This window comes from Aphis gossypii, chromosome X, assembly GCF_020184175.1.
Source record: "Aphis gossypii isolate Hap1 chromosome X, ASM2018417v2, whole genome shotgun sequence".
Taxonomy (NCBI): domain Eukaryota; kingdom Metazoa; phylum Arthropoda; class Insecta; order Hemiptera; family Aphididae; genus Aphis; species Aphis gossypii.
Genome location: NC_065533.1, coordinates 2,998,695 through 3,011,116, shown reverse-complemented (window position 1 = coordinate 3,011,116; position 12,422 = coordinate 2,998,695). Strand labels below are relative to the sequence as shown.

Here is a 12,422-nt window from a genome sequence, read left to right as displayed (position 1 = left end):
AATTTAAATTTAAATGAATAATAATTGCATGCAGTTTTTAGTAAATGCAATAATGGAAACAAGCATATCTACTGTGATCATATGAACACTAATTTTAAGATTAATTTAGTAGAATACAATAAATTTATCTATGTAATTTGTTTGTTTTTTTTTTAGATATGTTAATTGAGTACCTAGATTCTTATTAAATTTTAAAAACTAATTTTTAAGATCGTAAATAGTAAAAACCATCAATCAAATCTTAAATCAAAAGTAAACTTACGAGTTACGAGTAAATTGACTTAGATAGAGACAAAATACATAGGCCCAAAATGTTTATGATTTAATGAATCTGGTGTAACAAACAAATATAATCAACAACAAAACTAAAAATAAATAGGTAAAAATTACATACTTTGTATTTCGTAAAGGTGGAAAAGGTGAAGTATGAAACTATTTGTTTTTGAAACCTAGAGAACAATACTAAATAATTTTTTTAAACCGATTATTAATACAATAGAACTTAACAATAATAATAAATTGTACACCAAAAAAATAAATACTATATTTAAATATATATTTTTTTAAATTAATAATTGGTAAGTTTATGAATATTAATACATTTAAACTGTTAATTATGATATAACAACGATTACTAGCAATAGCTAGTAATAATATAGCATAATGCTTGTACAATCATTGCACAATACTCAAAATAATAGTACCTAGAACTATTTGTAATTTTTTTTTTATCGTGAATTGAATGATATCAAAAGCTTTGTAAGATAATAATATACATTATACCTACTTTATACATAATATACAATATACTCATAATGTCGATAATAGTACGACGCTTGGGAAACTTAGAGAAAACAAAAGTTTCAAAATTGAATTCCTAAATTCAATGTCTGCTCGTGTGTGTACACGCATATATCAATGACATGATAATATATTTTCACTTGATAAACGCACTAGCTGTCACTCGAATTCCTCAATTTCACGGATAGTTAAAAAAAAAACCCTTTTGGTTGAAACGATGTTCCTCGTAAGACGTGCATTATACCATTATACGAATAAAAGTAATAATACTATATTAAAAATATATTGCGCCGCCTACGTAGTAACATGCGGCATGTGTGTTTATAATATATACACTGTACAATGTACATATTGTATTTTATATTGAGTGGAAATATATAATATGTTTTACAGAGAAACTCACATATTCGATTTTCTTTTTCTCTCCGTTCCAAATGTGTAGTGTTTTTATTGTTTATTTGTTTTTCTGCATCAGTTTGGCAGACAGACGTTTGTCGTAGCAATATGTATTACAATTTTTGAGTTTAGAGGAGCTCAAAGTAGGGACACATGAATGGTAATACACTCGTACGTGAAGAGGAAAATAAGTAAATAAATAAAAACAAACGTTTGTGTAATATACATATCGTCGATGTGCGCGCTACAATATGCACATCACGCACATAAACATTGAATGGTACCCAGTTTTCACCTAAATTTGCAATCCTATGAAGGCAAAATCGTATCAGAAAAAACGGATAAATAAGCAAACTGTTTTAAATTACAAGTATACATTTTCTTCAATAATGAAACATAATATATAGGCACCTAATAAAAATGTAGTTATTGTTTTTAAAAATGCCTATAGGTACCTGTGACTGTTTAATATGGGCTTATATTAGGCAATTTGTACATTCGTTTCACCGACGGTACCTTTATGTTAATAAAATAATAATAATATAATTATTAATGTAAGTGTAAGTAATACTGCGCGGGTTGTAGGACCATCTACACACGCGCGTTAGCAATGCTAACTTAGCATTACACAACGGTAATGCTAGACGAAAAAATTACAAATTTGATTTTATTCTCAAAACATAAGTTACAGGAAAGACTCGTGTTTAGCAGATTTAGTTTGATTTTAATAACTTTTTTTTTTTTTTTAGAAAGAGGAAGATTTTATTATAATAGGGTACATTGGAGTTTGATTTTTTATTACGTTGCTAAAAAACAAAAAATAAAAATAAGAACTTGTGAAAATTAGCGAAATTAAAAATTTTAGGTTTAAGAAATATAATTTTTAAAACAAAAGTCTCATGTGTTTTTTAAAAATCTTTCTTTAAAACAAAAAAAAAAATATTGAAACATATTACTATACGACGCATAAGGATTTTTCTTATAGGAATGTTTTTGAACAAAACAAAGTTACGTAGACTTCTTGAAGTATACAATATTATTATTGTTGTGCACGGAAGTCGTTGAAATTGATAGTAAAATAAATATATATTTTCTAAGAAACATAGACTTATTAGTTATTATTGAGTAGGTACTCTCCAAGTTAAAGGATACCTTGGTAAAAAATTGATTATAAACCAGCCCACCTCGTGAAAATAACTCGTTAGGTCTGCATCAGCCAATATTTTATAGCTAATGGATATTCATTTGAAAAAACATTAATGGATTTGTTTAAAATACTTGCATCAATAGATGTCATCTTAATGGTTTTTAATTTTTACCAATCCACTGTTAAATATTTTTCTGTTCAAAAATTAATCAAATGATAATATGATGGTTAATTAAGTCATGTACTCATGTCAAAGGATTCATCATACTAATTTCTTTTTTTTTCAAGAAATTTTAAATTTTTAAATTTTTTAATACAACAATTTAAAGCTTCTAGACTTGAAAAGTTCAATAAATAAAAAATTAACATATGGAATATTATCAATTTTACTAAGTTCAGTGTTTTCAGATGACAAAATGTTAAAGGGTTGTTGTTCTCAAAAATTGTTCATATAGGAAATAAAACAAATAGAGATTCAATTTTCAACTAACTTATTACACGTTATGATAATTTATGTTAACACGGTTAAATTTATATTATTTATAGAAGATATTAGCCACTAAGACTAAATAGAAAACATAAATGTTATCCGTTTGAAATTATGCTTATTATTTCGTTTAATCGCCTAACCTTAAATTAAAATAAACATTTAAATACAATATAATATAATATGTTGATAGTTCATGTTTTAAATTAAGTTAAAAATATTCAGCCAAAATCAACGAAAAAAATGAAATAAAATGATTATGTACCTACTATAAACATTACTTAGTGGCTAGTATACAACAAAGGTGTATAATAATTAATATTAATTGAAAACATGTCTTGCGTTTCGTACATAATAATATATAGAAACTGTCAAGACGACTCTACCAATTATTCGTGCAAGATAATACTAAGCGCCATCTATCAATGTTTTTCCACATCTATATAGTTAACTCGTTCGAAACAACGAAAATGATGAAACAAAATAGCGCAACAGTTTGTACCTATGACGATAGAAACGACGAATTGCTGTATTACCATTAAAATTATAACAAAATATAAAGAAAAAGGTCATTATCATTACTATTACTTTTGAGATACTATCAAACAAAATATAGATAATTCTGCTGGAATAATACGATGTATATTGTATTCAACGTTTAGTCTGAAAAACAGTTTTAAATTTTAATAGATGTAGGTAATGGAACACATGGTTTTGATGTTCGCAAATAGTTAACTTTATATGTATGTAAAAGCGAAGACAAGATAATATTATATTTCACGAATTATGATTAAATAATTCTAATTGTAACATATAATATCCCTATCGCCCAAATTAAAGAAATTCTGGTATCCAGGTATGTAAGACTTCTATAGTAATTTCTTACTACTTCGATTGTTGCAAATTATAATCAAACTTGATATACACGCTCATTGCCTAACGAACAATAAAAATAGCATGCTTTACTACATCAGTCCTAAATAATAAATGTGTATTACATTAACCTCATATTATATTTTATATATATATTATTCTGTCTACATTTAAATACTAAAAAATCATTCTAGAAGTAGATTTTTACCTTTTAATACAAATAGGTAGTATCTAAATATTTTAAATCTGTATAAAAAGTACCCAAGTACCCAACGAATCTAAAAATGTTATTATACGTATTATTGAAATCAAACTTTTTTTCAAACAATTAATTTTTTTTAGTGAGTTTTCAATAATTACTCTCAGCTTAGATTTTTACACATAATCTTAAAAATTCATTTAAACTATTTAATATTGTTTAAAATACGTTGTGATATATTTCATCTCTAGCCATAAACTTTTAAGATTAAATTGTATTTCCATTTTCTATGATTAAAATCTAAAAACTTAGCATAGATATTTCTTCAGATACCAAATACAGTAAAACCTCATTAATCCAGGCTTCGCTTAATACGGACAGCCGTTTATAATACCTAAATTACGCTAGTTTAGGTATGTTGTAGATTAAAATAAACAAGAAAACGAGTTCTACAAATATTCAAATAAATAATTTTTAAATTAAATATTGTAAGACATACATAAGTATTTGATATTTATATTCAGTTTGAAACTTGTATAATAAAATATCTAATACATTTTTTTAAATTTATAATTTATGATTTTTGGTTATTTTGTTTAATACGGACTTTCATTAATTTAGACAACTTAGAGCCCCAAATAGTCCGGATTAATGAGGTTCTACTGTAAATTTAAACTACCTATCTCTAACGTTTATCTATGAAAATAAACTATCTATACGGAAAAAAATATTTTGATTATGTGACAACCAGATAATTAGTTGCTGTCACCAATTAATTTTAGTTGAATTTATTGTGATATTAAATAAATATTAAAAATTAAGGTTAGATCAACCAATGTTTTAGTTGTTACAGCTATTTATTATAGTCAAATTATTTAAAGTAATATCAAAAGAAAAATTTTAGGTTACATCCACCAATTTTTAGTTGTTTTAACTATTTATATTTCGGTGGCGTATTTAGGGAGAGATCGGTATGGGTGATAGATTCCCCCTGATTTCATACTAATTACTAATTTATAACATTGTGATGTCGAAGGTAAGTTAACTTATCCCTTAGGGAAATCAAATGTTTGCCAACATAGATCCCCCCTCTTAGAAAAAAAACTTAAATACGCCCCTATTTCATTTAGGACAAATTTATACCAATATTGACCATTTTCTTTTGTTAACTTTTACATTTTTAATCTTCCTTTTAACAATTTTCATTACCACAATTAATACAATTTCATTCATTGTGAGATCCTCGAGCTGCTTACAATTTTGTTGTGATAAATAAAATAAATACTTGCAAAAAAATATCATAATATTTGTTTATTAAATTTAAATATAGATTGAATACATAATTATGTGAAATGTTTAGTTTCAAAATGGTATCATGCAGTCTCCATTAGCAAGTGCATAATAAAAATTAGGATAAACCATTAACAATATCTTGAATAAATATACATAATACATTGAAATTTCCATTAATACTTACAACATATGCTTGGAAGTGATTATCAAAATTGATAGTTTCTATTAACTAACAAATGAAAAAAGTCTTAGAACCATCAACAAATATTTTGGAAAAAAATCATCTGAACTTGTTGTTCTTATTGTAGCTAAAAATAATTAAAAAAAAGTAAGTCAAAATTTTTTTTTATAAGCGCTTATACTTCAAATTTTTACGAAATCTGTAGAAAACGCGAAATATGGAGGTAATTTTAAAGTTAAATATCATAAATTTTTTTGTGTTTATAACTAAAGATTAAAAACACAACACTAAGTTTTCCATGAGTTCTCCTTCAAGTAGCTATAAAGAAAACTCGAAGCATCATAATAGGAAAAATATTTTAAGTGCGTTTGAAGTTTAAATTGTTACGAAAAAGCGTAACGATCACAATTTATTCTAAAATGATTTTAAATATTTGTTATTCTTCACAAAGTATAAGTCGTAGATATATGAAAACATCACCATATATTGAAATTGGCATATTCTTGAAATAATTAAATTTTCAAAAAAATTTGACTTCTTTGAGCTATTTATAGCACACTGAAATTTACGATTTTTTTTGTTTGTTTGTGTCCGTATAGCATAACTAGACGAAATAATAATTCAATATAAAAATTTTAAAGGTGGTTTTCGTTTGCAAAAGGGAATATCCCTGATGCATAAAAATGTCAAAAGTAAATATTTTCATAATTAATGTAACTGTTATCTATATATTATATAGTTGAATTTTCAAAAAGTATGTATTTATTGAGTTATTTATAGATTTCTGAAAATTTTTTTTTTTGTTTCTTTGTACAACATAACTAGTCGAAACAAAGCTCCGATATCAAACTTTTAGGGTGGTTTTCGTTTGCAAATCGAATGTCCTTAATGCATATACATGTCAAATGTGAACATTTTCCAACAGTTTTCATAATTATTGAGATAAACAAAAAAAAAAATGACCGAAAACGGCATTATTCCGTATAACGGGTAATCCACCAAATCGATATTTAAATAAGATTTTAATTAAAAATATATCACTATTTATACTTGAATTTGCACAAAATTTTTATGTAACTTTTATCTATATATAGTTGTATATTCAAAAAGGTATGAATTTTTTGAGTTATTTATAGATATCTGAAATTTTTTTTTTTTGTTTCATTGTACATCATACCTAGTCGAAATATTCTCCAAGTTAAACTTCGAGGGTGCCCACACAGCATAGATGTATTTATTTAATGTTAAATAAATATTTGAGAAAATATTTTAATCATTATTAAATATTGTAATCTCATTAACAACACATTTTTAAATATTTTATTTTGATTAAATAATCATTGAATGAACCTTTTTGCATTTTCAAATAAATATTGAAAACCAATGTTAATTAAATATTATTTTAAAAATAATTATTTAATATTAAACATCCAAAGTTTAATCAACATTTTACAAAAAAATGTTAATAAATGTTGGCCTAAATTGTTTAAAAAATATTGAAAATCCAATATTTAATTTATATTGCATGCCACCTACTGCTTAATGTATATTTATAAAATAATAAAATACCTAATAAATAATAATAATAATGTATTTATTTATATATTTTAATACAAAATATACATAATGTAGAATATTAAAAAAGTTGTTCAATTTAGTTATTATTGTATAATATTATATAGTTATTATATTATTAATTTATTATACTATTTAATAATTATAAAAAATGTAGAATTATTTATTTTTTTCAAGTCTTTTAATATTTAAAGGAGCTTGTGCCAATACATATTTTATAACTTCCTCCATGTCATTTTGAGTAATATTTTTGAATTTATGATTGTGTTTAACTGCATCTGAAAGTACAACATATATTGAATTATTATTAATATAATAATATACACAGTAGAGTCTGTCAGTAGGTAATTATATAAGCAATTTAATCTAACATGCTCAGTAATCAATTTAACAAGTCGGTTATATTATACTTAGAATAGTAGTACTATAATATTAGTATTAGAATTAAAATGATATGAAGTTTTTTATTTTAAGATAATAGGAAGTTAGATAGATGTAAAAATATGTAGAGAAGAACATTAATAAATATATGCATGCGTTATATATTATATTATATAAACTATAGTAATCTCGCAAGACTTAGTCACATTTATGTCAGATATTAACTATTGAAAATAAATCTTAAAACTATAAATCCATTAAACTAATTTAATTTTAGTTAACATACCAAATATGACTGAACAAACAGCTAAACTTGAAAATTTCTCCTTTCCTTTTTTCCCACTAAATGAATACAATTTCAACAACTCATCTGTAAAGGCGCGTACACACTAGCGTAACAAAACAGTGAACATGTAACACTTCAAAGTTCGACAAAATGTTACAATATATAAATTAAACTTGTAACTTGTAACTTTAAATGTATCTGTAACATGTAACATAATAATTTTTCCATTAAAAGACGTCAGTGTTACTTACACAGTGTCCGAGTATAGACACAAATCATGTCTCTTCAAATAGCTGCTGCTGCATACATTTATATTCATCTTGCTTTGAAAAAGAAGAATAAAAGACGAAGACGATGGTGGACAACACACTTATATACTGGACGTGAAAAAACTGGAGGAAATACTTTATTACAAGATTTAAGGACTCAAGAAATAAATGGACAATTTCAAAATTTTATGAGAATGACATCAACAGATTTTGATTTGCTTATAAATTTGATTGCACCTAAAATTGCTAAAAGTGAAACAATTTTTAGAAAACCGATTTCAGTACAAGAAAGATTAGCAGTAACCCTTAGATTTCTAGTAACTGGTGAATCATTCACAAGCTTACAGTATTTGTTTAGAATGTCTAAACAAGTTATTAGTAACATAGTGCCTGAAGTGTGTGAAGCCATTATTGATGTTTTAAAAGATAACATTCAGGTAAAAATTTAATATTAAGATAAATTTGTACAAAATATAGCTATATAAAAAATTAAATAAATAAACAAAAAAAAATCACCTTTAATAAAAAATCAACAAAATACAAAATATTTCAAGTTAAAAAATAAAATAAAAAAACCCTCGTTAAAAGTAAAAAATAAAATAAACTGTTAACTTTTTCACAGAATTAAATAATAATTGCATTTACATAATATCACTGAAATCCAATTCTTCAGAAGTAAATGTATTTGCGGGTGACGGAACTGGTGTAGATGTTTGTGTAAATTTAGCTGGAGATGATTGTGTAAATGCAGCTGGAGATGTTTGTGGTACTGGTGTAAATGTAGCTGGAGATGTTTGTGGTACTGGTGTAAATGTAGCTGGAGATGTTTGTGGTACTGGTGTATATGTAATATTAGTATCATGAGTTGGAAATGAGTATGGCAGTGAAGAAGAATGCATGTTCATTGGATAACTTTGCGAATGATAATTATAATTATGAGTTGATGGATCAGAAATGTAGTGATTATTTTGATATGTTAATTGTTGTTGATTAAAATATCCATAATCTGCTTTAAATAAAATATTTGATATTTCATATTGAACAATACTTCTAACTTGTTGGTTGTATTTTTCTAATTTACTTCCAACAAACTGTCCAAATGATTGACTTTCATTATTTACGGCTGAGGCTGATGCCGCCGACTCTAGAATTTTGAACGCTTTATCTAGTCTACCATCTTCTTTGATAATTTTTTTTTTTTTTGATGGCTGTGTTGATGAACCTTGATTTTCTGAGGTAATTTGTGTTTCTTTAGAATGAATTTGTAGTTCTTCAGTAGGAATTTGGTTAATTTCGGTTGGATCATTATCATCGGACATCTAAAATAAATTGCAGGGATTGTAAATAATGTGTGCATGAAAATAAAAAAAAAATGATTATGATACCACAAAATATTATTGTTTATTTAAAGTAAAAATCTCAAACATGCACAATTTTTCTTATTATTATAATATACAGTGTGTTCACCAATTTAGGGAATTTCTCGGCCGAATTTTTTTGGAATAAATCGATTTTTTTTTTTTTACAAACTGGTGGTATATAAATACACATTTTCCGATACATATCAAAAATTTTTGAAATTTTGGTGTGTTTGAATAGCAAAATTTATTTTGAACATCATATTCGGATATGTCTATTTTTTTAAAGCAATTTTGATGTACCTATCAATTATGGTTCTAAATTCAAAATCGACCGAATAAGAGCCATGTCAATTTTAATAAATAATACATTTTTTTATTATTTTAAAAAATTATAAAATCATTTATAATTAGTTCATAATGGTTACTTTTTGAATATTTGTACATTTTTTTTTTTTAGAAGTGTCATAAACAATACTAACATAATACGGGTATAAGATTATAACACTACTAAAAAAAATACGTACAAACATTCAAAACGTAACCAACAAGAATTAATTATAAATGATTTTATAATTTTTTTAAATAATAAAAAAAATATATTATTTATCAAAATTGACATGGCTCTTATTCAGTCAATTTTGAATTTAGAACCATAGTTGATACATCAAAATTGCTTAAAAAAATAGACCTATCCGAATATGATGTTCAAAATAGATGTTGCTATTCAAAAAAAAAAAGTTTTTACTGAGCATGCGCAGATCAAAATATAAAAAAATTTTGAAATGTATCAAAAAATGTGTATTAATATACCACCAGTTTATAAAAAAAAAAATCCGGCCGAGAAATTCAGTGTTCCCTAAATTGGTGAGCAGCCTGTATATAATATATTAATAATAATCAATTTTAAAATGTTAACTTAAATTAATTAGGTAGTTTAATAAATATTTTTTTAACATAATGAAATATAAATCAATTATAATTTATACTGAATAATATACACAAAGTAATTAAAGTTAATAAAACAAATGATTACTATGAAATATGATTGTTTAAATATTTATTTGTATTATTATATTATAATCGTATTATTTTATATACAACTTCAGGTACCTAATACACCAAAAAAATGGTTGGAAATCGCAAATGATTTTGAAAGTAAGTGGAATTTTCCACACACACTGGGTTCTATGGATGGAAAACATGTAGTAATCCAAGCTCCTATAAATACTGGGAGTGAATATATTAACTATAAATCTTCATTCAGTATTGTCTTATTTGCTGTTGTCGATGCGAACTATAATTTCATATTCGTCGATGCAGGTTGCCAAGGAAGAATTTCAGACGCAGGTGTATTTCAGGATTGTCAACTTAATAAAAGATTAAAATCGAATTCACTAGATTTACCATTATTAGCTCCACTACCAGGTAGACGTAAAAAAATACCATATTTTTTATTGGAGATGGAGCATTTCCTTTAACAGAAAATATAATGAAACCTTTTCCTGACTTACATTCTAAAGGCACGCCGCAACGAATATATAATTATAGACTTTCTCGAGCACGTCGGGTAGTGGAAAATGTTTTCGGTATTATTTCATCTGTATTTAGAGTTCTCCGAAAACCTCTATTATTAAATCCAGAAAAATCAGAACTAGTTGTTATGACTATAACACACCTCCATAATTTTTTAAGAAGAAATAATAATTCAGCCGCTATTTATACCCCAAATGGAATATTTGATTCTGAAGTAAATGGAAACTTCATTGAAGGAACGTGGAGGAACACTAATAATGAAGAAATATCATCCCTCAGACCAATAAGGAGAGTAGCACGTAAATCAACTTTAAATTCGATGGAAATACGAGAAGAAGTAATGCACTATTGTAGTAATGAAGGTTATGTTAGTTGGCAAGAAGAATATGCATAATTTAAATAGGTATTTTAAAAATTAAAAAATAATTTAATCACCAGTAGTTATATTTATCATTTTAGTTTAATATGTTATTATTATATTTTTAATTAGCTGATAATAAACACGAAATAAAAATATTTCAATATTTTTAAAATTATTTATAAGTTATAATCATATAAAAATTTCTAAATTTACCGTGCATCTTCTTTGTCGAGGAGTATCTTTGTTTTTTAAAAATTCTAAACTTTCAAATGCGAACCACGATGACTTATACACGTCTTCAGCACCTTATGAGTGAACAAAATTTTATAATTAACTATAATTTAGTTTACGTAATATTGACTTACCTGAACCGGTTCCTATACTTTTCCGTATTTTCATTTTTTCCCTTCTATATGCAGCAAGTATTGTCACAATTTTAGTTTTACATTCATTTGCAGTGATTGTAGTTGAAATATGATCGGACAATTCACTTGCGATTTCATTCCAAGCATCATTTTTCAAAATCTTATTAAAATGATTTTTGTTCATAGGGTTCCATATTATTTCTTTACTACGATAAACTTCAATAAGTTTTAATACATTTTCATTTGTCCAATCTATCATAGTTACAAAATGTATTTAAACGATAGGTATTAAAGGACTATGGTTTGTCTTAGGAAGTTAATCGTCAACTAAATGGATGTTATTATGATAAAATGGAAAATAAAATGTACGCTGCAATTTGGTGGTTATTTATAAATATTAATATGCATGACATTATTATAACAATAATATCATACTAGTATAGTTATAAATAGTTATTTCGACAATCGAATATCGATATTATATAGGCATATATTCTATTAATTTTTGATACAAAATAATGTATGTTTGTATGCTATATTCGTATGGTGTTACATGATTATGTTCGTCATTTCGTCCATACATATTGTAACGTGAACGCGTATCACCCTTTGATGTTTCGCCAAAATACCGACAATCGGCGGATCGGTGGTTTGTTACAGAAGTATGATACAAGTTCGATGATTTGTTACACTCTTATGTCACACAAACATTGTTACGTGTTACATGTTCACTGTTTTGTTACGCTAGTGTGTACGCGCCTTAAAGAGCTTACTCATAATTCTTTTAATCATCGATTTACTATGTTTGCCACCAATGTAAGATAGTTGATTGGTCTTAAAAAACAGAAAATTATTTTATTAACTATGTGTTATATAATAATATTAAAATAATAAGAGCAGTAAATATGTAATGT

At 25.5% G+C, this 12,422-nt stretch overlaps 2 protein-coding genes across 2 annotated transcripts; one reads left to right on the top strand and one right to left on the bottom strand.

Annotated features, from left to right (window-relative positions):
- Positions 1-7,711: 7,711 nt before the first annotated feature.
- On the top strand, positions 7,712-8,367 carry LOC126552862 (uncharacterized). The gene has a single exon (XM_050207954.1). It carries the CDS (start codon positions 7,897-7,899, stop codon positions 8,335-8,337), a length of 441 nt encoding a protein of 146 aa, XP_050063911.1. The 5' UTR covers positions 7,712-7,896; the 3' UTR covers positions 8,338-8,367.
- A 10-nt stretch (positions 8,368-8,377) lies between these two features.
- LOC126552861 (uncharacterized) lies at positions 8,378-12,266 on the bottom strand. Its single transcript, XM_050207953.1, has 3 exons — positions 11,509-12,266; positions 11,357-11,448; positions 8,378-9,207 (listed from the first exon to the last, which is right to left on the bottom strand). The coding sequence occupies exons 1-3, from the start codon at positions 11,765-11,767 to the stop codon at positions 8,530-8,532; spliced, it is 1,029 nt and encodes a 342-aa protein (XP_050063910.1). The 5' UTR covers positions 11,768-12,266; the 3' UTR covers positions 8,378-8,529.
- Positions 12,267-12,422: the final 156 nt, after the last annotated feature.

Bases quoted from the DNA above. Each gene is read 5' to 3' on its own strand.
- LOC126552861 (XM_050207953.1), bottom strand. From the start codon at position 11,767: ATGATAGATTGGACAAATGAAAATGTATTAAAACTTATTGAAGTTTAT. The intron at 11,449-11,508 runs GTAAGTCAATAT...TTCACTCATAAG, and splicing joins AAGTATAGGAACCGGTTCAG to GTGCTGAAGACGTGTATAAG. The intron at 9,208-11,356 runs GTAAATTTAGAA...AATTTATTTTAG, and splicing joins CTCGACAAAGAAGATGCACG to ATGTCCGATGATAATGATCC.
- LOC126552862 (XM_050207954.1), top strand. From the start codon at position 7,897: ATGTCTCTTCAAATAGCTGCTGCTGCATACATTTATATTCATCTTGCT.